The 24,839-nt window shown below is 39.9% G+C and overlaps 1 protein-coding gene across 1 annotated transcript in view; it reads left to right on the top strand.

Moving 5' to 3' along the window:
• The window catches only part of UNC79 (unc-79 homolog (C. elegans)), a 291,864-nt gene that overhangs the window by 158,034 nt on the left and 108,991 nt on the right, over window positions 1–24,839 (top strand). The window contains exons 23-29 of the mRNA XM_006879101.1: window positions 2,076–2,257; window positions 3,954–4,155; window positions 4,797–4,976; window positions 17,143–17,429; window positions 18,717–18,899; window positions 19,990–20,152; window positions 23,225–24,439. Of these exons, the coding sequence (XP_006879163.1) occupies window positions 2,076–2,257; window positions 3,954–4,155; window positions 4,797–4,976; window positions 17,143–17,429; window positions 18,717–18,899; window positions 19,990–20,152; window positions 23,225–24,439 (2,412 nt within the window). The remainder of the gene's footprint in view (window positions 1–2,075; window positions 2,258–3,953; window positions 4,156–4,796; window positions 4,977–17,142; window positions 17,430–18,716; window positions 18,900–19,989; window positions 20,153–23,224; window positions 24,440–24,839) is intronic.

Raw genomic sequence — 24,839 nt, 5'->3', positions numbered from 1 at the left:
GAGAATAAAGTTTTGACTCCTTAAACTGACATTTGAAGATCCCAGTGAGCTGATGCCAATTGTTCCTGCCCTTGTTTAACACCCCTCTTCCTACCCAGACATTACTGTGTTTCCATGATTCCTGATCCTCCTCCAAATGCCACTGTTGGTTGCTACCTTCTTGACCCCTTTAGTGGAAAGTTGTTCTTCTATTCCCCTAAACTCCCACATTTTATTTCTGTCTTTTGATAGGCGCCTGTGCCTTTCTAGTATGCGTTCACATATGGTTGTACCTGTCTTACTTTTCTTAGTTAATTAACTTTTAAAATTAAAGATATGTGGAAAGTTTATCTTTTCATTTACGCACAATGCAGAGGATAGTGTCTTATATGCTTAACATATATTATAAAAATAAATGAGTTGACAAATTTACTGACTAAATATGTTGTATGTAGCGGATGCCTCCTTGTAAATTTGATTTTAACTCATTTCAACTAGGCACTATTGGGGGGCAATAAAAAGATGTAGAAGAGCAGATTCCTGCTTCTAAGATGCACTTAACTAATGAGACCAAATATAAACGTGTAAAAAGCTGTAAAAGGTGGTACATTCACATGATGGAATACTACATAGCATGCAGGAGCAATGATTCTGAAAATTATTACCTAACTTGGGAGGGACTAGAGAGCATTATGCTAAGTGAACTAACTCAGTCTCATAAGGACAAATACGGAAATAGAAAGATAATTAGTAAAATATGTATGAGGAGGGGGAGAGTAGGAGCGGGGGAGGGTGAAGATGGGTAGGGATATAATCATAGGGTCGCACAATTTAATGGATGGAGGAGGGGTGGGTAAAGGGCCGGTGTGAAAAACAATGTATATGAACATTGTTAAGTAAACCAGTATAAAATAAAAATTTTATTTTTAAAAAGCCTATAAAAGGTATGATTTAAGACCACAAGACAAGTCATTATATAATCTATGAGAACACCCGTGCTATATGTAAATGAATATTCTTTTTATTTCACTTCATGAGATGAAAAGTTCACTCTACGAAGTGAGAGTGGACTTGACACAATACTTGAGTTTCATCAGCAGATTCAAGGATACCAGAAAATCAATAGACAGAGAAGAGTAGAAAGAAGACTCTATTATACTCTTTAATTAGCTATTAGAACTTTTATAAAGTTATATTTTGAGAGTGCCAGAAAAATCTAACCCAGGTTTGTAGAATAATTTAAAAAATTTGTCAAACAAGGGAAACCTCTATTTTTTACATATTTCAGAAGAACTACTTCTATAATAAGAGTGAGTGTTTAGTTTTGTCATTTCCTGTATGACACACTGGAAATGGAGTTGTTTCTAGGTACTGTCAAGTCAATGGAGAGTGACAGAACACAGTGCTACCTGACCCTGCATCTTCTTTACACTCACTGTTATACGTGCACCCATTGTTGTAGCCACTGTGTTAATCCATCATATTGAGGATCCTTTTCCCTCGTCTTCTACTTTATCAAGTATAATGTATTCTCTAGGATTGGTGCCTCCAGGATTGACTCCTGACCAATCAGGAGGCAATAACATGACCAAAGTCTATGAGATGACATCTCGCCATCCTCACGTCTAAGGAGCAATCTGGCTTAGCATCTTTTCACCTCTTCTTGTCTGTTCTTCTGCCAGGTCCTGGTATAGTCTTAATTCTTAACTGATACCATAATTCAAAAACATCAATCTAAAAGGAGTGAGGTAGGGATTCTGGAACCAAGACTAAGTCTGATGGCCATCTCTAGCTTTCCTGACCTCCTTCATGGTCTGTAGAGTTTTCACAGCATCACAAGAAGGAAACACAAATGCTTAAAGCAAACAAAGAGAAAAGCTACTTAAAGGGACAGCACAGAGCTAATCAAGGCTGCCTGGCAGAAAGGAAGAGGAGTGGGGATACTCGAGAAAATGGCATAATAATTTCCCTTTGGTATTTAGAATCACCATGTTGTGTGTGGGATGCAGAGTTAACGTTTCCTCTGTGGGTTCAGTTCTCAGGCTGTCTAAAATAAATGTCTTTTTTTTTTTTGTCCTCTCTTCTTTAAATCACAGTGGAAAAAGTGGCTGTAATATGTAGATTTCTGGATATCCACTCAGTGACCAAAAACCACCTGCTGAAGTACTCACTAGCCCATGCCTTCTGCTGCTTCCTGACAGCTGTGGAGGACGTCAACCCAGCTGTGGCCACCAGAGCCGGTCTCTTGCTGGACACAATAAAGAGGCCGGCATTGCAGGTGACATCCCTCAGACATGTGCTCTCTGCTTTGCAGATGGCCTTTGTCAGCACTGTCAAATCACTGAACTTTGTTACAAAACCACAAACAATGAGGGCAATAGTGGAAGTTTTCACAGGGGGAAACACACTCAGAACCACTTCTTATTAACACATCTGCCATCTTTATTTATTCAGCTAATGAAAAGAGAATGCAGATGCAATACTACAGAAATAGTTGTTTAATCCATCTCGACTTTGATTTTTTTAATGCCATATTTGCTATATTTAATTTCATTGTGTTTTTAAAAAATGAAATTCAAGAACATGTAAGTGATTGAAATTAATTTTACTAAAGTATTAAGCTTTTTTATTCTGTCATGGGCAAGAATTGAAGATATATTAAGGACTTAGATTCCTAATTCAATTCTATTAACTGTGTAGGTATTAGCAAAATTTTTAACTTTTGAACCTCAATTTTATTAACTGCAAACAAAGATGATGATAATAATAATGCCTGTCTTATGGGGCTATTTTGAGGATTAAATACAATAACACATTCAACTGGGTGCATAATACTTGTAAAGTGTTCAATAAATGATACCAACACTAGTTACCATCACATTTACCCCGACTGTGTGTCACAGTAAAACTCTGAATGACTGATTTTTTGATAATAAATCATCAACCTTTTCTTCAGTGGTACCTCTGTGTGGACTCAAACCTCTTCAACTTTGATTTTTAAGATTCTATCTTCTTCCATTTTGGGTCTCAAAGAAAAGATAGTTTTACCTTCTTTCAGAGTCACAGAATTTAGAATGGAAAAGGATTTTAAAGACCATTTTATATTCTAAAATGTAGATGGAAAGGTATGTTTCTCTTAAAGGAAGTTGTTGTTTACTGTCAAATTGGAACCAACCCGTTGCTGACTCTCTGGTGGGTTTTCAGAGGCAGTTAGTTGCTATGGAGGAGATTGCCCATCTTTTCCCCATGTAGCAGCTGCTGGCCTCAAACTTCAAGCCTTCGGGATTGCAGTGCAACTTCTTGCCACTAGGCCACCAGAGCTCCCTTCCTTTAAAGGAAGCTACAGACTTTTTTTTTAAAGAAAGAAACATTGGTTTAAAGCTATTTGAATTAGCTGTTTATTATTTAAAAGACCCTTCATGGTTTAACACTTACTGGCAATTGAAAGACTGGTGATTTGAATCCACCATTCACTCCATAGGAGACAAATGGGAAATCTCCTTCTGTAAAGAGGGTTGATTTCCATAATTCACAATTAACTCAGTGACAGTGGGTTAGGTTTGGTTGTGGTAGAGTGCTTTAAGTGTTGGTCTGCTAAGCAAACGGTTGACCATTCAAATCCATCTCTGGTAAAAGGACAGGCATTCTCCTTCTGTAAAGGTTCACAACCACAGGAAACCAATGGGGGATTGTCATGAATTGGAATCAGTTTGGTGGCAATATTTAAGGCATGGAGAGGGGAGGGCTATATTGACATTTCTGAATAAAAAGTCAATTACTGCTCTACAATTAGAGTAGTATCTGCATTTCCCCCTCTCTATAGAATAATCATTACAATCCTTTCTTTTATTAAGATTATGCCACATTATAAAGAAGGATGAAAGAGGTTGCTTTATTTTAGCATCATCTTCTAGTGTTATTTTACTGGACTTTGTAAACTTTTCTTCTGACACTCTCTTTTTGCTCCTTCTCAGGGTCTGTGTCTTTGTCTCGACTTTCAGTTTGATACTGTGGTTAAAGACCGACCCACAATATTGAGTAAGCTTTTACTCTTGCATTTTCTTAAACAAGATATTCCTGCTTTGAGCTGGGAGTTTTTTGTCAATAGATTTGAGACACTTTCTTTGGAAGCTCAGCTACATTTGGATTGTAACAAAGAATTCCCTTTTCCCACAAGTAAGTAAAACAAAGACTTTGCTTTCAACAGTCACAGTGCCTATTCCTATATTTTCTAGAAAAGTAGGAGAAACCCTGCATGCAACTTGATTTCTCATTATGCAGGGTGACTAGGTTTCACGGTCATCAAATGTTTATTGAACATCTATTGTAAGAACCTACAGGTTTAACTATATTGTGGCATCAGGATTAGGATTGTTAACATTTCCTTAAAGGCCTATGAAAACCCTTTTGTAACTGTGTGTATATTAAATGTTAATTACTCATCATGTTTATAATATTGTTTGTGATGAGCATTTTTGTGTGAGATATTTGCACTTTGCAAATTCATTCTTGCATGCTGATTGATCAGTTAGTTACTCATGGCTCTAGATCAATAGGGGAAGATTTTAGATTCTCTACTAGGCTTCCCATGATGACAAAAATTAGATAATTTCAGTTTACAGTATAAAGAGACAAATGGTAGGTAGAAAGCATGATGGGCAACAGTTGCTGTTATTATCATAATCATAGAGGGTGAGGAATACCTCAGACATCCATGAACTGTTTTATTATTGAAAATGTCTACAGGTTTATTGTTTCGAACTTTCTGACATAGTCAATTAAGGTGAATGATAACTTCTTGAATTCCTTTTGCAAAGCTATTACTGCTGTAAGGACCAACGTTGCTAACCTCAGTGACGCAGCATTGTGGAAGATCAAGAGGGCTCGCTTTGCGAGAAACCGCCAGAAGAGCGTGCGGTCCCTGAGGGACAGTGTGAAAGGACCTGCGGAATCTAAGAGGGCGCTGTCCCTTCCTGAAACCCTAACCTCCAAAATCCGTTGAGTATCTTCTCCCACCTTTCCACTAAGCCCACTTAACGTCTTTCTGAAGTTGACTTGCTGTGTTGAATGTTCACAGAGAGTAGCTTATGTAGCTCACAGAACTCTTTCAGCAGCCACTTTTGGGTCCCTTAGAGGCTCTCCCCAGGGTTTAAAGGTCATGGGTGGCCTCCTTGGTTTGAGAAGGAAGCAGAACACTGACCAGTGATAGACAGCTTTGAATGTCAAAACTGCCAATCCGTTGATTTGTGGCATAAAACTTTGAAATAATGTTTTCTCTTAAGTTCTAGAAAAGGAAGGTTTCATCACCAGCCTTCTAACCCAGGAGCTCCTTAACATAAGATTTCATGTGACCCATGACAGCTAAAGATGTAGTGTTAAAATGTAGAATACATTTTTTTAAGCATGCAAGGAGCAGCCAAAAAGCCCACGAGGCAAACTAATAGTAATGGCTGCTTTTGAAAAAGAGAAGTCAGGCTGAGGAGAAGTTGAATTCATGCTTAAATTCAGGTAACTTTTAAATAGAGACATATATATATATACCTGCTTCTGAAAAGGCTTGATATTGCACTTTCAAGGAAAACATAATTTTTCTTAAATTAAAAAATGTCTAGAAAAACTGACAGTTAACAGTGACAATTAACTATGAGTGATAAATAATAAAGTATACCTAAATGCTTTATTAATGAGTAAATGTGTTTGAAATGTTTTATATACTTGTAAAATGTATAATTAAAGGCTATGAAATTAACAAAATAATCTCATAAAACATACTTTTTATCTTGTCAGAAGTTGAAAGGGTTTTTCACTGGCATTTATGAAAAGGTAGTATTATATAGCCTAACCACTTTTAACCATAAGTATGATTTGATTTACTATGATTTCATCTTTCTGTATTTTGTGACAAGCTAAGCAAATGTGCCATTAAAAATATTGGAAGAGTTGATGAAGCCCTTTTATTAATCAAAAACCAGTTTTTCAGAGAGTAGAGATAACTAAAGAGGCCATTTAAGAATAACCTGTAATAGTGTTAAATTCCAGATGAAATGTAATCAGATCATAGGAAGCAATACTTATATTAAATAAATTATAATTATTTATATGGCTCTCTCAACTGTTTTATAACCTAACCTACTGGATTGGTAGATGCCATTTATTTATTATTTCTTGCTAATTGATTCACATGTCAATTTTGATGATTTAGAGGTAGAAATAAAATGTAAAGATATTCTTGAAGTTCAAATAAACCCCCAACACTTTTGTCACATAAACATTATTTATGTGATGCTACTCACAAATAGGAAAAATAAACTTGCCCTTACGATCCAATGCCATTAGCATTGAGTGTATTTTCTAGGCTCAAGTTGTCTTTAATGCTTATTTAAATAGAGTTGTTGTTGATTTTTAAGCTGTGAGGTTGACCAGGCATGAGCAGTCTGCCCCAGCTCTCGGTGGAACACCTGAACAAACACCAGGTGGGTACTTCTGATGGTGAAGGGCTATATGCAAGTATTTATCACAGGTGGACAAGGTAAAGAGTGCGGTGTCTCTAACTGGACCAGAGTAAGAGGCTCAAGTTTTCAAGCTCAGACGGGTCTTACCTCAGAAATTCAAGTGTTCGAACCTCTGACACGACAACTCTTTTCAGTTGAATTATTGGCAGAATATTTTGGTCGTCCAGATGACTCTTGGTCCAGTCAGAAGCATCCTTTTACCCGATTGTGCACCTTCCCCCAGAGAGGCTATATGACAAGACTGACACAGCGCACTTATATTTGTATGTGGATTTACACATATAAATATGTATGTTCATATATACTGCTTTAGGAAAGTCGTACATTCCATTTACATTTTCAAAGGTTATGCATTTGAACCACCACCATCCACTCATCCCCTAACCATTCCTGATTCTTTGCAACTCTACCTGCTTTTCTGTCTCTCAGAGAGAGGAGGGACACTGTCATTGTTTGCAGGACAGTAGTCGCCCTTATCAGCATGATTTCATGGATAAATCATTTGAACAACCATTGGATGTTTCATGATCTATTACCCATTTCAAAGGGCTAGTTTCTTGAGGGCTAATGGGATACTGGCTTTTTGGTGAAATTCTTTCCACAGGAATGGCTTTATGACTTGTTAAGAAGAACATGATAATTTGGTGGAATTTCCTGCTTATTGGTGAAATATAGTCTTGGTATCTTATTATAGATTATTGGGTTTTCTGTATTAAAAATAAGATTTAAGGTAAATCTTTCAGGATGATACTGACACTTAAAAACGTCTTGTTAGTTAAATTTCAAAATGGTATGTATTACATGTTATCAAAAGGCAGCTAGGAAGAGTGGGAGCTAGCGTTGGGAAGGGAAGAAGAGAGAGAGAGAACCAAAGTTAACACAGCTCATGAGGGAGGGCAGCAGATATTCACCAACATATATTTTGTTTTTTACATTGAGAGAAAAATGAATAAAAACCACTTGGCAGAGTCCCTTTACCTTGTTTTACCCATCATTTCTAACACACAATGCTGACTGAAGAAAATAAAAATAAAAATAAGAACCTCTGATTCTGGGCTTCATTAAAAACGGGACATCCATCCAGTTCCCTCTCAGTGAAGCCTTTTTTGAGATTATTTTTAGGCAATTTTGTAAATTATCTTTATATACTACACTTTCTTCTCATGGCTGAATTTAAACCCCTTTATTAAAAAAAATTATTGCTATTATGCACATCAATACTCTAACCCAAGAAGCTCTCTGACATGGCTTTGGGAAATGTGCACACACGTTGCTTGAAGCTAAGGAAAGCCTTCAGACCATCCTACCAAAGATGACCAGATGGGAAAGGAGCAGACACACTGATGTTTACGTTCACCATGAAGCTAAAACATTCCTCTCTATTGCCACTGGCCCTCCTGGAGGTTTTTGAGAGGCTCCTCTTCCTCCCAGGACCTACTGGGGGATTTGAACATTCAGAGAGGCACATCTTGGGCTTCGCAGTGCAACTCCCTGCAAACTATCCCACCGGAGTTCCCTTTCGGAAACAGCTCAGTTTAGAAAACAGTTTCACAATAGTTTTCCATTTCTGCGTTACTGTTTATGGAGTGTCTTAATGCGGAAGCAAAGCCAGGCCAAGATAATTGTAGGATTGTACAGAATGATTGAAAATAATAATTAATTAAAATGGAAAAGTACATGTTACTTAGGCAAACCTGGAGACAAAATCATGGAGTGAGCCTGAAATACAACAGATGCCCTTCAATTATGCAGTAAATCAATTTTAATTGTTGTTTAGGTTAGAACTTTTGGCATTGAAGTCATAGCATTTTGAAAAGGTTACGCATTTGAATTAGGAGCCCTAGTGGCATAATAATTAAGTCCTCAGCTATTAACCAAAAGGTAGGTGGTTTGAATCCACCAGCTGCTCTGAAGGAAGAAAGACTTGGCAGCCTCCCTCTGAAAAGATTCCAACCAAAGGGCCCTACGGAGCAGATCTCCTCTGCCGTGTAGGGGTGCCCTGATTTAGAAATGACCTTATGGCTCAACAACAACATGTATTTGAGCTACTGTAACCTTTTGGTCTTTAACCTTTACATATAACAAATTTTGCAACAGACATATGCTTTTGTGTAAGGTACGTTCAGTAAGCTAAAAGGCAGCTGCATGTCTTTGTGACTCTTATAAATTAAATTAAAGTCCTTTGTGCATATATTAATTGGATTCAAATTCTAGGATGACACATTAGAGAGGAGTTAATGTTCTTATGCGACAGAAAAGGAAACTGAGGTTCTTAGAAAGGAACAAGTTTTACCAGCTTATTTGCAATAGATTTGGATCTCAAACCCAGATGTCTAGCTGAATCTTTCTTGTATGGTAAATGCAGTAGGAGCTCAGGGGAGCCCTAAAAAGGGACATTCTCTTCCTGTGCCATTTACAGCCTCACAAACCCATCAGAGGGACAGCTAAGAGATGGTTCCAATTCAACAGCTATGAGTTTTTAAGAGTAGACGCTCAGCACCATTGTTCTTTTGCTTATTCTTATTGTCTATCCTAATAGACAAAGTGTAAAATCTTTTAATTTGCTAATTGGGAATTTGAATAATCTTGATTGGGTGGCAGGTCTGTTCTTACTGATTCTGTGAGGAAAAAGAGATTCTTTAGATATCCAGAACATAAGATGATGTTTAACTGGCTGTAATGAGACAATTAAAGTCTGCTTTCCCAGCATGATTTGAGCCCTGGTGGCATTGTGATTAAAGTGCTCTGTTGCTCACGGACAGGCTGGCTATCACCAGCAGCTCTGTGGGAGAAGGCTGCACCTGCTTCCATAGAGATTTCCATAAAGACTGGAAACCCTACCCTGCCAGGTTGCTGCTGTGAGTTGGAATGGACTCAGTGCCTGCAGTAGGTTTGGTTTGCTTTTTGTCAGCCCAGTACAGAAATAATTGCTTCATGTGAACACAAGGACCTCAAATATATTGTGTTCCTTAGTTCCTGGCATTAGTAATCAGACAATTGTAGATGTGGAGTAACAATAGTGATAGTGCATGATATGTACAGAATTCCACTTTACCTGTTGTTGCTGTTATGTAATCATTGAGTTGGAAGTGTCACATAGATGATCTTCCAGTGGGTTTTCAGAGGCTGCAAATCTCACTGGAGAAGCTTGCTTAGCTCTCTCCTGAAGAGCAGCTGATGAATTTGAACCACATGCCTTTAAGCTGAGGGCGCAGCTCCTACCACTAGGCTACCAGTTGTTAGTTGTTGTTGTTGTTAGGTGCTGTCAAGTTGAGTACGACTTTATAGCAATCCTATGAACAACAGATTCAAACCCTGTCCTACCCTGCGCCATCTTCATACTTCCTCACACACTAGAGCCCATTGTGGCACTCACTGTGTCAACCCACCTGGCCTAGGGTCTTCCTCTCCTTTGCTAACCTTCAATCCCAATTATTAAATGATGTTTGTCATTGTTTTTCCTCATTTTAACTGATTTCCAATCTGAGCTCTACCATTGTACTACTGTAAATTATCTGCGTTTCTCTAGTGTTCATAGAGTTTGCAAAGACCTGTTATTTAAGCAGTGGGTGGCCGATTCTGCTGCCTAGTCTGTCTTAATCTGTGAGCTCTATTAAAACTTGCCCTCTGTGAGTAACCCTTATGGCGTTTGACACACTAGTGGCATAGATTTCAGTATTATACCAACCTCAAGTTATCTCAGTACATCAAATTGACAGACATATGCTATAACACTTAAAACAATGTTCTCCTCAAACACAACAAACTGCCAATTTAGTTTGTAACTCTTAACAGCAAATTAGTTTTCACACCAGGCCCAAGGGCTGTACTGTCAAATCAAAATGGCTTTGCCTATGAAGAATGTTTTAATGTAGATCATCTCAATTCTGTTTTTACATCAGCTGTAGATATATGGAAAGTATTACTGATTTTTCATTTAGGCACAGACAAGGCAACATGAGGTATACAGGGTTGAAGTAGTGTTGTCTAGATGGCTTACTCAAGAGTGCATATACCTAACAATTGTTGTGTTCTTAAGTGCCGTCGAGTCATAGGTGACTCATAGCGACCCTATGAACGAAAGTGTTCGACACTTGCAAGCGAGACTTTCATCCTTTCTCCAGGTTCATAGGGTTTCCAGAGGCAAGCTATTTATGGAAGTGGATGCCACTCCTGCTTCCAAGCTTGTTTCAACTGGGGAGTGCCACCGAACACTGTCCACAATGGGTAACCGTTATCGCATTTGACATGTCAGTGTTAACATTGTTCAGCTTCACAACGATGACAAGTTACCTCTGTACGGCAAGTGTACACAGCAGGCCTATACGACCTAGAAGACTGAACAAAAACAATGAAAAACAGGATTTTTCCTTCAGAATTTTACCATTATCTGGCACATCCAAATGCTGGCCAACTCTGGCCCAGAGACATCCCCCATCCCCCAGTTCTTCTGGCAAGTCCGCTCTGCCAACCCACTCTTGGGGCACAGAGAAAGCCACAAACACCCGAAGCCTTCCATACTTGCCTCTCCCCAAGAAGCCAGAGGCCACATGCAGCGGACACTAAGTCTCCCAAGACCCTAGGATATCTTGGGAGATATACCTAACTAGTTAGGGACAAAACTTATGCTTGAACCCATGAGAATTAACCTGCTTTCTTCCCATTCCAACATTGTCTTAATGGCCATAGGGTAGTTCTATTTTGTTGGACTAGAGGACGTCAGTATGGTTATGAAACTGACCTGGGCATTTGGACTTGTTACAACATTGAAGCTCTGGTGGCCTGGTGATAAAGAGCTCTATTCTTGTGGAGAAATAAAGAAAATGAGTAAATAATTTTGCCTTGCATTTATTAGCATTATTTTTTAGATGAGAGATGTTATGTTCAGTCAAGTCGCAATCAACTTGTAGCTGACCTTCCAGCAGGTGTTCAGAGACTGTAAATAGCATGTGAACAGATTACCCATCTTTCTCCTGAGGAGCAGCTGGTGGGCTTGAACCAAGTGCTATGAGTTGGCAGTGCAAGTACTTAGTACTAGACCACCAAAGCTCCCTTATAGGAAAGATAGAGGATGCTAGAGAAATCCTTCGTCTTTCTCGCCTGTCTTGTCTAAAAAACCTAGCAGAATCTAAGAGTTGCATCCAACTGCAGAGAGGAGGTGGGCGTCTATAGCGAGAGTGGCAGCTACACTCTTAGGCTAGAATTTCAGGGCGATGAAAGAGCATCAGGAAAGGCAGAGAGAGCGTTATAAGCAAAGACACAAAGGTGGGAGAAATATCGATTTCATTCTAAGATTATTAATTCATATTAATCTTGCTTGTAATGATGTTGAGTGAAGAATGTGGGGTGAAGATTTTACTCAAGGAGATAAGTGTGAAAATGCAAATCATGATTCTACTTGGCTTCATATAATTTAAATGACTAAATTATGTGACATGTAGGGGCGTTGATTAGTTGTGCAATCATGTGAACAAGTAGTGATAGATTCAGTTCACATTAAAATTATTGTCACAAAATTCTGTCTCCTTGATTATAAAACTACTTCTGTTTTTCTTGATGGAAATAATAAAATTGAACTGTTTCCTACATTAAATCTCTTTGACAGAAATAAGAATTTCATAGACTAGAATTCAAAATTATTATGTGCTGTAATTTCCACACCTTAGAAAAATGTAGCTATTTAGTCATAAAAGGAAAATTTGATAAGTTTTTATAGAGAATTAAAACAGTAATGTCTTTATAGATTGATTATAGGGCAAAGTTCAGCATTCCTACAGTTCATTTTTATTAAAGACTTGATTAATGTTAACTTTTCCTTGTGAAAAAGTATTATCAGTTGAAGCAAATTTATGCTAAAGAAAGACCAATATACCAAGCCCAGATGGTATGCCCAGATACATACCCATAATTGGAAAGGAAATTTTTGGAATTGGACAAAGAGTGTACCCGCCCCCCACACCTATTTTACGTGAAAGTTTCCATTAGTTAATTCTTTTCCCCCGAGTACATTTAATGGTGTTGTAGGTCTCTCACTCTTGGCTCTTCAGGAAGGGTCAAGTCAGAGAGGCAAACTTAGATCACCAGGGAGAATCAAAAAGTAGAAGAGGGCATTTATGAAATGACAATCAAGAAAAAAGTATGATTTGATAGGCAAATTTATGATTGCACACATTTTAAAATGTCTTACAATTCATTTTTATTTTTAAATTTTACACTGGTTTATCTACAAAGTTTGTATACATTGCTCCTCACACTGGATACCCCTCACTTCCCTAATTCATCCCCCCTCCACCTATCAAACTGTGTGACCCTCTGATTGCCTCCTTGACCCACCCATTCCCACCCCTTTACTCCCACACCCCTTAGAGCCTCATACACGTTTTACTAGTTGTCTATTTCCACTGTAGTATGTTACAACAATACAGTATTTGCCTTTATGGGACTGAGTGAGTTCACTTAGCATAATGCTCTCCAGTCCCTCCCAAGTTAGGTGGTGATATACAAAATCATTGCTCCTGCAGGTTGCACACTTTTAAAAGCATATCCACTTGTAATGGGACGAAGAATTTCAAAATATTTCAGATGAGTTCAATATTTTACAGACTTGAACTTCTTGGATAAAATGAAAAGGAAGCCTTGGATCTTTCTTGGTCATAATTTTCCTTCTTCTATGCATAAGTCCATATAACCACTGGCTATTAATAAAAGATGCAGCTATCTCAACCCCCTCCCTGGTTCCACTTTTAACTCTGGGGCTTTAAAAGCCCCAGAACTGGAGGTGGTTGAGCAGAACTGAGCCATATGTTTCCCCTTACACTTTACCTCCTAGAACTAAAATGAATTGAGGCGTGAAGCTAGATCGTAACAGCCATCACTTACTGCTACAAGAACTTTGAACCCTAGAGAGAATCTGTGGTTTTGTTACATGCTGTTGAGTCACCTGTGACTTATAGGAACTATGTGTGTGACAGCTCTGAACCCTGCCCTGTCCTGAGCCAGTCTCACTGACTCCGACACACCAACCCCCACTGTCCCAGTTACTGTATCAATCCATCTTATCCAGGGTCTTTCTCCCCTGCACCGTTCCTCCACCCTTCCAAGCATGATGTCCTTCTCCAAGGACTGGTCCCTCCTGGCCACGTGCCCAAAGTAAATGAGACGGAACTTCAGAATCCTAGCCCCCAAGGAGAAACTTGCTTTTACTCTCTCCAAGAGAGATCTGTTTGTTTTCTTGGTGATCCATGGTATGTTCAAGACTTTTCTCCAGCACTACCGGGAACCAAGATCCTCACTTTTCCCACATTTTTAGCCCAAACTTTCTTGAACCCATAACTTCTTTCTAATAGTAAAGTATTAATTTGGTGGGGGGGAAATCAATAGGAAATTTTTTTTTTTTAGTGCTAGAAAGTTAGTTCCTTCAATAGTTTTTATTTGATTGCATAGGGATTTATATACTTTCAGGTTCTATATTTCAAACATTTAAGTATAGTATACAGTGATGCTTTTTCTAACAACTTTATTGTAAGATTGCCAAGGAAGAACAGAACCCAGTTCAGGCCAAGAAAGAAAGTTTATTGAGGAGAAACTGCCGGGCTGACTCCAAAGTAGAGACCAGCAGCTACATAAAGTTAGAGTGGAGTTGTATATTGTCTTATAGGGAATTTGGGGAGTTAGCATATTCCCAGCTGCTTGGTACCAGATAAGAAAGCAGGTTGGGAGTTGTGGCTAGTTATTCCTGGGAAAGGGAGTAGGAATCATTTCTCAGCTCCGACAGAGATAAACAGAATTGCAGCTGCTGCTTTGATCATGTTTGTGGCTGTTCTGGGGAGGAGAGGAGAGCAGCTCTGCAGTCCTAACATTTATGAACTACAGTATTCCACATGCACTGATTTCCCCTCCTCCCCAGTGCTTGATAATGAGGATATTATCAGTTTTCATTATTCTCTGCATGGGAAACACTACAACAAACAGATGTCTAGGGTTTATGTTCATAAACTTTGGCAAAATAATTTTCTTAAAGTATGGCTGACTCCAAGAAGAATGGGAATCCCAGAACATTTGATCATGTTTATGTGAAACCCATACTTGGACCAAGAGGCAGTCATAAGAACAGAGCAAGGAGACACTACATGGTTCAAAATCAGGAAAGGGGTCGCCAGGGATGTATTCTGTCGCCATATATTTTCAATCTGTATGCAGAACAGATCACACAGGATGCTGGGCTGTACGAGGAGAAGTGTGGCATCAGGATTGGTGGAAGAGTCATCAACAACTTGCGTTATGCAGATGATACAACCCTGCTTGCCGAAACTGAGAAGGCCCTGAAGTGCTTGCTGCAGGTGGTCAAGGACTGCAAGCTTCAATATGGATTGAAGCTCAACATCAAGAAAACAAAGATTCTCACCACTGGACCAATTGGCAGCATCAGTATGGATGGTGAAGAAGTTGAGATAGTTAACAGTTTTAGTGTGCTTGGTTCCATAGTCAATGTGCTTGGTACTAGCAGCCAGGAAATCAAGAGACTAATTGCACTGGGAAAGTCAGCTGTCAGGGACCTTTCCAGAGTACTGAAGAGCAATGATGTCAAGCTGGAGACTAAGGTGCGCCTGATCCAGGCTATAGTCTTTGCAATTATGTGCTATGCATCAGAGAGTTGGACAGTGACTAGGGATAATAGACAGAGAATTGATGCCTTTGAGCTCTGGTGCTGGATAAGTGTTGAATATATTATGGACTGCTAGGAGAACAAACAGATTTGTCCTGGAGAGGGTGAAGTCGGGGTGCTCCTTGAAGTCATGGATTCTGAAGCTTCGTCTGACATACTGTGGCCATGTTTCAAAGAGGGATTGGTCCTTGGAGGGGGACATCATCTTTGGGAGAGTGCAGGGACAGCACAGGAGAATTTCCTCAATGAGATGTATTGATTCTGTGAGAGGGGTGGTTGGGAGTAAGTATGTCGGAGACGGCGAGGTTGGCACAGGATAGAGCAGGGAGTAGAGCTCTTGTACATGGGGTCGCTATGAGTCACAAGTGACTGGATGGCACAAAATAGCAACAGGAACAAAGTATATTACAGGTATTTGTTTGCTCATGAATAGATTCTTTGGGACCAAAAATGTTATGTTGAAATGTGTTGTATGATTTCCCCAGAAGACGGAGAGACTCTTCAATGAAGTTGGTTCTGCCGCCTCTTAATTCATTAATTATCCTTTCTCAGTGTCTCACTTTTTGAACAGAATAATTCCCTTTTCATCATCTGGGGGAAACCCAGTCAACTAAGTTTGTAATCCTATGTGAAGTTTACAGAAATTCTGAATTTAAGGTGAAATTCACAGCATTGCTCCAGTGAAAAGTGGAGAGAAAATATTTCTCCAGTCCTCAGAAATGTTCCTTAAAAATATTTCTCTTAACTGTGCCTTAGACAACTGAGAGCTTGCCACATTAATTGAGGAGATAATAGAGATTTTTTAGTATCTAACTTTTTGTCTCATCCTCTGTACCAAAGCTATAAAGAAAGATGTAACCCAGGTTCAGTTCATAATGGTTTGTACTCAAAATCCTTTATTGGAACTTTTATTCTCATGATGAAAGACGAGACTGATAGTGAGTTCCTCTAGCCACTAGACAAATACTTTCTTTTTAGCTTAGAGATCCTGATGTTATTATCAAAAGAAAAGAAAATAAAGGATATTTTGAATACGTCTCAATACATAAATGTAGAAGTGCAAATGTCACTCTTCCTTCTCCAGAAAACCTAACCCCAAACCAGATCAGAATGGGCAAAAAAAAAAAGAAAAAAATCCAAGAGGAAACGGAGCACCATTTCTAAGTTTGAAAAAAATAACAGAGACATCTATGTTGGGCAGGGGTAGGAGCCTCAGATAGACCAAAGGTGGAGGTATTTTTACTTTCCATGTGGACTTTCAGCTCGCCTTCATGTGGTGCTTTCTCTGGTTTTCAAAGATGATACTCCTCTCTTTTTTTCCCTCCTCCCCTCGCCTGTATGTTTCTCATTACATACAGTAGATTTATAACTTATAGTTTGCAACTTTGGTTATAACTCAGAATGTACATGCTGCTAATATATCTTTCTTAAGCCTTGGAAAAAAAACCTTTTTTTTCTTCCTGCTTACGTTATGAGCATAACTGAATTAACATGATAATGTCATGGAGATATGTTTATTATACTCATCAGAGTTTACAAAATTATTTGGTTGTTGTTCTTAGGTGTTTATTTTACAGAGCTAGAAGGGAAAGTATCTTTTTTTCTTTAACTGAAGATGAAACTTGAGCAAGATTATTCACAAAATGCAAAGCTTACCTAGATATTTTTTAAATTACTGTTCAAAGATAGTGTGCTACTGCTTTCTTTAAAAATAGTGCCCTATTTTATCGCCATTTCGTTATTATTCCCTGAAAAAAAACTTGGAAGTTGAGTAAGTTGGTTATCGGTGAACACAGAACTTCTGTCCCAAGATTAAGGCTTTCCTCAGTAGGCGATATTGTGTCTTTGAGTTTGTTGTCTAAACCAGAAACTTTTAAATATTTAGTGGAAGCAGAAAGATTGCTGCTTTATTATCACCTAAGTGAGATTTCAGTGTGAATTTCTTGTGTGAGAGCTGGCCGGTGACAGCCTTTCTTGTACCGACAGGACAACAGTCTCCTGAAAATGACAACACCATCAAGGACCTGCTCCCAGAGGACGCTGGGATCGACCAGCAGACAGTTCACCAGCTGATTACAGTGCTCATGAAGTTCATGGCCAAGGATGAGAGCAGTGCTGAGTCTGACATCAGTAGTGCAAAAGCCTTCAACACAGTCAAGAGGCACCTGTATGTCTTGCTCGGCTTTGACCAACAAGAAGGTTGCTTCATGATCGCTCCTCAAAAAATGCGCTTGTCAACGTGCTTTAATGCGTTTATTGCAGGAATCGCCCAGGTTAGTACAACAGCAACTGTCGCACTATTAGGTTTTTAGTAGAAGTGAGTGGTTAAATGAATCTTAGCTAATATTTTTGGAGTGTAAAGTCTGATGCAAGCAATTAAGTTACTTGGTATCCACTCATTGACTCATTCATTGCCATTGAGTTGGAACCAACTCATAGTTCTGCAGATTTCCAAGGCTGTAAACCACATGGAAGGAGATAGCTTATCTTTGCAAGGAGCCTCTGGTGGATTCGAACCCCTAGAGAGATGTGATCTTTTGGTTAGCAAGTTTGCCACCCAAACTCTTACTTGATATTGTTGTTATGTACCGTTGAATTGACTATGAGTTATAATGACCCTATGAACAGTGGCTCTGAACCTTGCACTATCCTGAACCAACGTCACCATCTCTAACACTCTTGACCCCATTGCCACGGTCACTGTATCAAACTTTGTCTCACATACTTTGGGCATGCTGTTAGGAAGGGCTAGTTTTTGAAGACCCTCAAGGAGATGAATTGACACAGTGACTGTAGCAATGGACCTGAGCATGGTAGATAGAGGTCCTGAGGAACCATGATAGGGTAGGCTTCTGATCTGTGGTTCTTCCGGTCATTATGAGTTGTGGTTTACTTGATGGCATCTAACAACAACAACAACGACAACAACTCAACAACTTATTAATTACTATAGTCTCAGATCCCTTCTGCTTGGTTGCTCTCTGGCAACAAAAGTATTTGTTGAGAGATTAGATACAACATACTAGAAACACCTTAATCAGTTAGTCTTATGGCAGGAACTCACTACATGTTATCAGTGAACGCAGATAAACTCAAGTGGTTGTTGTTGTGTACTGTAGAGTCAGAATCAACCACAGCTGACCCTCCGGCAGCTTTTCAGAGGCAGTTAATCACACAGGAGGAGATTGCCCAGATATAGAGAGGATATTTCATTTCAGGTTGCAAGCTAACTCCTCTTCCTTTCTTTCCTTCTCCCCTCCTTTCCTCTCTTCTTTTTCTCCTCCTAAATACATATGGATATATTTAATTTAGAAATATATGCAAATATTTAGAAATGAAAATAAAAATCTCTAAAAAAAAGCCCATGACAAATATAACTTCCTAACATACGATGCATACCACCCTCACATTAATGTACTGGCTATGACTGTTACTCTTTTGTGATATGTATTTTAAATATTTTGTTGTAGTTTTCATTCTGATGGTTCCATTTTTTTCTTTTGATTTGTAGGTGTTCTTTGTTGTTTCTTTCAGCTATGTTTGTTTTCTTTCTATCCCAGGTTATGGACTATAACATAAACTTGGGAAAACACCTCCTCCCTTTGGTGGTTCAGGTGCTCAAATACAGCTCTTGTCCTCAACTCCGGCATTATTTCCAACAGCCACCTCGTTGTTCCCTCTGGTCCCTAAAGCCTCACATCCGGCAGATGTGGTTGAAGGCTTTGCTTGTAATTCTTTATAAGGTGAGTTGCTGAGGCCGCTCCTGTTGGGTTTGAATGATTCTCATAAAGAGCCCTGCTTAAGGAGGACACCTCAAGGGACAAAGTTGAGAATTTGTCATCCAGGAGAATAACGAGTTGACTTTCAGAGGAAGGCCTATGATGTTACGAAGCAAAGCGCTATTGTAATGAAAACAGACGTGGAGACCATGTCAATGTTTTCGTTGTTGGTATATGCCATCGAGTCACTTGTGACTCATAGCGACCCTATGTACAACAGCCCTAAACTCTTCTCTGTCCTGTGCCAATCCCACTGTGTCTGTTACACCCATCCCAATTACCCCAGTCACTGAATCAATCCACCTCATAGAGGGCCTTTCCCATTGTTAAGTGCCGTCGAGTCACAGGCAACTCATAGCGACCCTATGAAGGAGAGTCCTCGACGCTTGGGTGTCTTTCATCCTCTCTCCAGGTTCATAGGGTTTCTGGAGGCAAGCTATTATGGAAGTGGATGCCACTCCTCCTTCCAAGCTTGTTTTAATCGGGGAGCTCCACCCTGCTCTCTGTCCGCATTGGGTAACCAACCATTAATGCATTTGACACATCAGTGTCACAGTGTTCAGACTCACAGCAACCACAAGTGACTGCTGTATGGCAACTTGGACACCAGGGCTATACGACCTAGAGGAATGTCTGAACAAAAACAATAAAAGACTATGTAAATTACAAAATGATTGATGGTAGAATATGCACCAACAACCTTTGTACTCAGAATTTTATATTTTATCTGAGTATCAATTATTATATCTTGCAGAAAATAAAAGAATATATTTAGCATTGTATTCATAAACCATATGTTTATTAAAGATATCTAAAAGATATCTACCTGGAATGGAAAGGACATGTAACCGTGAGCTGGCATTGTTGTCAGTGGTTCCTGTTAGGAGGAAGGGAAATGTAAGGCCATGCATGATGTGAACCTATTTCTTTCTTTTCTTTCTATTTCTTTCTATCCCTGAGAGGTATTAAGAAAAATGTCTAACAAGTTCAAGTCGGGGAAACTGACCCTTAAAAATAACTGTTTGTGTTTTTCTCCTTCCATGTTATTGAGCAGTATCCATATCGAGACTGTGATATCAGCAAAGTCCTGCTGCATCTGATTCACATAACAGTCAATACACTCAATGCTCAGTATCATAGCTGCAAGCCCCATGCCACGGCAGGACCTTTGTACAGTGACAACAGTAACATAAGCAGATACAGCGAGAAAGAAAAAGGTACTTGACATATCTGAATTCTATCCCAAACCTAGCTTGATAAGTAATTCCTTTTGGGACAATGTTTTTTCCATAAGAGATAAGAGGTACCCCTCCCACCCCCTCAGATTCTGCAAAAGAAAAATAAGAAAGTCAGCACTTTCTTCATTAATCTTCCTTTTTTTTCCTGTGGGAATGTTGCCCTTTTAACTTTCAGATGAACATTCAAGAGAAACAATTGTTATCCTCTGAAGCCCGTTTCACAAAAGGAAATGTTTTGGAAAGCATTGTTTGCCTTTTGGTTAAGGCGCCATTGTGATACTTTTCTTCCTTCTTTGGGAATATTTTGGTCGGCACTCAGTGTAGCTGCTAGTTTATGGGTCTTCAGTTGGCTTCTGGTCTTTGTGCTCACAGACTTTGAACGATTCTAGTAAACATTTCTCCTCAAAGTATGCAGTAGAATGAGACTTTAGATACAATGTAAGTAAAACCAGTTGAGAGTGGAACCAAGGTGCCTCTCTTTGGTGGATGCCACCAGGTGATTAGACTTGTAGGAGGTGATGTCAGCTAACCCAGTCCTGGGAGAAGCCATCTGGTGACCATTAGTGAGGTCGGTCTAGTCTAATCTGATCGACTATTACGCTGCTCTAGAATTTTCTCAATAAAATGGACTGTAACTCACACTCTATTGTCTGATTGTTGCCTCAAAGTTCTAAGTATCTAGGTTGACCTATTCTGGTACCATTCAGATTGGTTTAGGTCAAAGTGTCTGGAAATGTTGGTAGATCTGATATCTTCAATCTAGGTTTAATGTCAGAGGTGCCATCTGAACGTTTTTCCGTTTTTGTCATGCAACACATTTAGAGAATTAGTTAGATCATGATACTAGTGTTAAGTATTTTCTAAAATAACATGGTTTGTCAATTTTTTTTGCCAATAGAGTAAAAAAGCATGATGTTATATCTCTCCACAAACATAAATATTTTATAACTTTAATCATCTTTATAAAAGTTCAGCATGAGTTTGGTATCCACTAAAATGATGAGTAGTCATTACCACTTATTTTTTCTTTAGGTTAAAAGGATAGGGTGTTTACTTTGTCTAACCTTTACCACTCCAAGTTTCACGTGCAGAGTCTTATGTACTAGGGCAGTAAAGTTTTATAGTAAAGTTTGGCTCTATGCCTGTGCTCATTCCCCTTATACTGAAGAAGTCTTAAATAATCACCACCACACCTGAGACTCATTTGTCATATAGTTGGGCAAAACCAAAGGCCAAATATTATGGTTTCAATGAGATTCAGCTACTTGGGATGTAGGTTAAGTGAATTTAGTGTTGTGTTAAAGGCATCTTCTATCGTTTTTACTCTTGCTATTTTGTATATGGCCTTTGGCCCTTTCAACAGAATAAAAAAAGAAAATTTTGTTAAGTGACCTTTGTGGGTTGCAAAGTGTGACCATTTTCTCATCCAATTGTTCTTGGGTTTCCTTTGATTTAAAAGTGGCCATCCAGAGATAGAGGATAGAAGACAGCACAGGGGCAGGCTCAGGAGGCACTCACTCGAGTGAGCTATTTGTTTACAGAACTTGGGGATCCTAAGGGTCGGAGGTTTGGTCTGGGATTCTCCAGATCTGTGGCAACTGCCCATCACAGAACTTTTACTCTAATAGGAGGAAGTGTTATTTTTTGTTTTCTTTCTTCTTTTGTTTACTCTTTTAGTCCATGATCATTTGTGGAGCTTTTGAGATAACAAGTGGCTTTTCTGAGCTTTTTCTGTGTGTTGTGTGTCTCATTACCACATGTAGAGTACAGTATTTTGCATTCACAAAGTATAAGGTGCATGTACTGTTGGGCTGTGTCTATGCCAGTAACCCAATCCCTCGAAGGCATATATTTTTGGGAAGGACAAGATCTACCCATTTTGTTGTATTTCTTTTGCCAAATTAGCCTGAAATGTCACCTAAACCAGAAAAGTTCAAGCAGTGTCACAAATGCCTAGAAAACAACACACTGATTGTCATCTAGTTTTAAATGCCTTGGACAAAGTTTCCTAGGAACAGAAAGATTAAGTTGCCTCTTAAAAATGCTGCCAATGTTCGTGTGGAAAGTCATGCACAGCTTTGCAGCAGTTGCTCTGTCCAACATGTGAATAATTGGAACCTTGGATGAAACCTCAAGGAAGGGTAGACTTGGGCTGGTGCAGAAGAAACCACCTCCAACCCTAATGCTTTCATTGAAATGCTTGTGTAGACACAGCCTAAGAGAGAATAACCTCGTAAGTGTAATTTTGACTTTCTCTCCCCAATTAGAGGAAGATAGTGTTTTTGATGAATCTGATATTCATGATACACCTACTGGACCCTGCAATAAAGAGTCTCAAACTTTTTTTGCAAGATTGAAAAGGATAGGCGGCAGCAAAATGGTGAAATATCAGCCGGTTGAGATGAATGTTCAGAGAAGTATGAATTTTTTCTCTTAGTAATTTTATGCAGAAATGTTGTACTCTACTGTTTGTTTGGGGTGAAATCTTAATTTTATTATGTTATTACACATTTTGATACCGTTGATTTTATATATATGTATGCACAAACAGTATATATATATACATGTGTTTATATATATACGGGAGTTGACAGATACATCATTAATGTCACAAACGTCTTAGAGGGCCATTGCTTAATTTGATTTGTTGCAAAATGTTTGCTTCTCTTCCACATAATTTGAATACAGTTTCTTAGATCTATCTCAGCCAAAATAACCCCTCTCTCCTGTGTACAAATAAATGTAGAGCTGAGGAGTTATCCTGAAACCTCATTTTGGAAATATGATCTTAAATTGCCATTTGGGGTTTTGGGTTGTTTTTTTTTTTTTTTCTTGGTTTGGGGTGGTTTTTTATTCCATTCCAAAGTTTTCCAGTTTTTGAAATTAGAATGAACTTTTCAAAAACTTGGGCCAGAAAGTCAGTTTTTCCCCCTTCTGGTGGAGCTGGGATGATAATGATTATGCTTTATGCCAATTGGTATGCCCAAGGATGAGGGGGAAGACGGTGACGTCGCCAAGTGAAATAGTACTAGCTTTTTCTGTTTTAATCAGGTGAAATAGAGCTGGCTGAATATAGAGAAACGGGTGCATTGCAAGACAGCCTTCTGCACTGTGTGAGAGAAGAAAGCATTCAGAAAAAAAAGCTGCGCTCTTTTAAACAAAAATCTCTTGACATAGGGAATGCCAACTCGCTCTTGTTCACGTTAGACGAGCACCGCAGGAAATCCTGCATAGAGCGGTGTGATGTGGACAAGCCGCCCCCAGCAGCCGCCTGCATCACCCAGAGACACAGTGAACATGGGCGTCCCCGGCAGAATTCCGCTAGCCAGCCTGCCAGCTCGGACCTCCCTGAGGACAGGGCCCGGGACAGCTTCCAGGAGACCCGGAGACCTGTGATCCCTGAAGTCAGGTTGAACTGCATGGAGACCTTCGAAGTGAAGGTAGATTCTCCAGTAAAAATGGCCCCCAAGGAGGACCTAGATCTCATCGACTTGTCCTCAGATTCCTCGTCGGGGCCTGAGAAACACTCCCTCGTGTCTACGTCAGACAGCGACTCTCTCGTATTTGAGCCCCTTCCCCCTCTCCGAATAGTGGAGAGTGATGAAGAGGAGATGATGAACCAAGGTAACGATGATGGTGCCTCTGGGAAAAATGCTGCCTCCTCCCCCTCCATCCCCAGCCCCCCCTCGGTCCTCAGCACAACTCCCCTTGTGCAGGTGAGTGTGGAGGATTGTTCCAAAGACTTTTCTTCTAAGGCCTCAGGAAGTGGTCAGTCAGCAGGTGCCAGGGACCCCTCTCTCAGAGTGCTGGGAGACCCCACCGACTCAGAAGACTTCTCCAGGGCAGAGGAGCTGCTCGAGTTCTCCTGTGGAAGCCCCCTCACTCTGAAGCAAAAACGAGACCTCCTCCAGAAGTCCTTTGCACTCCCCGAGATGTCAGTGGATGACAGCCTTGACCTTGGCCCTGAGGAAGGGCCAACTGGGGAGCCAACCCCAAGTTCAGGGGCCAAAGCGGTCCTCCTGAAAGTTCCCGAGGATGCTGAGAATCCGATGGAGAGTGACAAGCCCGAGACCAGCGCTGAGTCGGACACAGAACAGAATCCTGACCCCAAAGGGGAAGAAGATGGAGCCGAGGAGTCGGAATTTAAGATTCAGATCGTCCCCAGGCAGAGGAAACAGAGGAAGATTGCTGTGAGCGCCATCCAGAGAGAGTACCTGGACATTTCCTTCAACGTCCTGGACAAACTGGGCGAGCCCAAAGACGCAGGTGAGTCCGTCCTTCTCCTGGGTCCCAGCCTTACTTTCCTGCTGGTTTGTGCATCTTTCCTGTCAGGGGGTTGGGCACTGAACATGCGCACAACTCTTGATCTTATAATGTCAGCGAGTGACATTATAACGGCTTCATCCTCATCCGGAATCCTTCCTGCTCCCTAGAGTCCGTGGGATTTGGATGTGGGTCTACTGGCTGCATCAGTGTTTTTGTATCTGTTCTTTTGAAGTCACCTCTTGACCACCTTTGGCAATAAGAGGCAATGGTTTATTTGTGTCAGGATATTTCAGATGTTGTTGTAGCCTCCTGCAAACAACACAACCCATCTCCCTCCCTCCCTCCCTTCCTTCCTTCCTTCCTTCCTTCCTTCCTTCCTTCCTTCCTTCCTTCCTTCCTT

This window comes from Elephantulus edwardii, unplaced genomic scaffold, assembly GCF_000299155.1.
Source record: "Elephantulus edwardii isolate Elephantulus edwardi_28Jun2011 unplaced genomic scaffold, EleEdw1.0 scaffold00002, whole genome shotgun sequence".
Taxonomy (NCBI): domain Eukaryota; kingdom Metazoa; phylum Chordata; class Mammalia; order Macroscelidea; family Macroscelididae; genus Elephantulus; species Elephantulus edwardii.
Note: the sequence above shows the minus strand (reverse complement) of the source record. Positions and strands in the feature narration are given on the sequence as shown.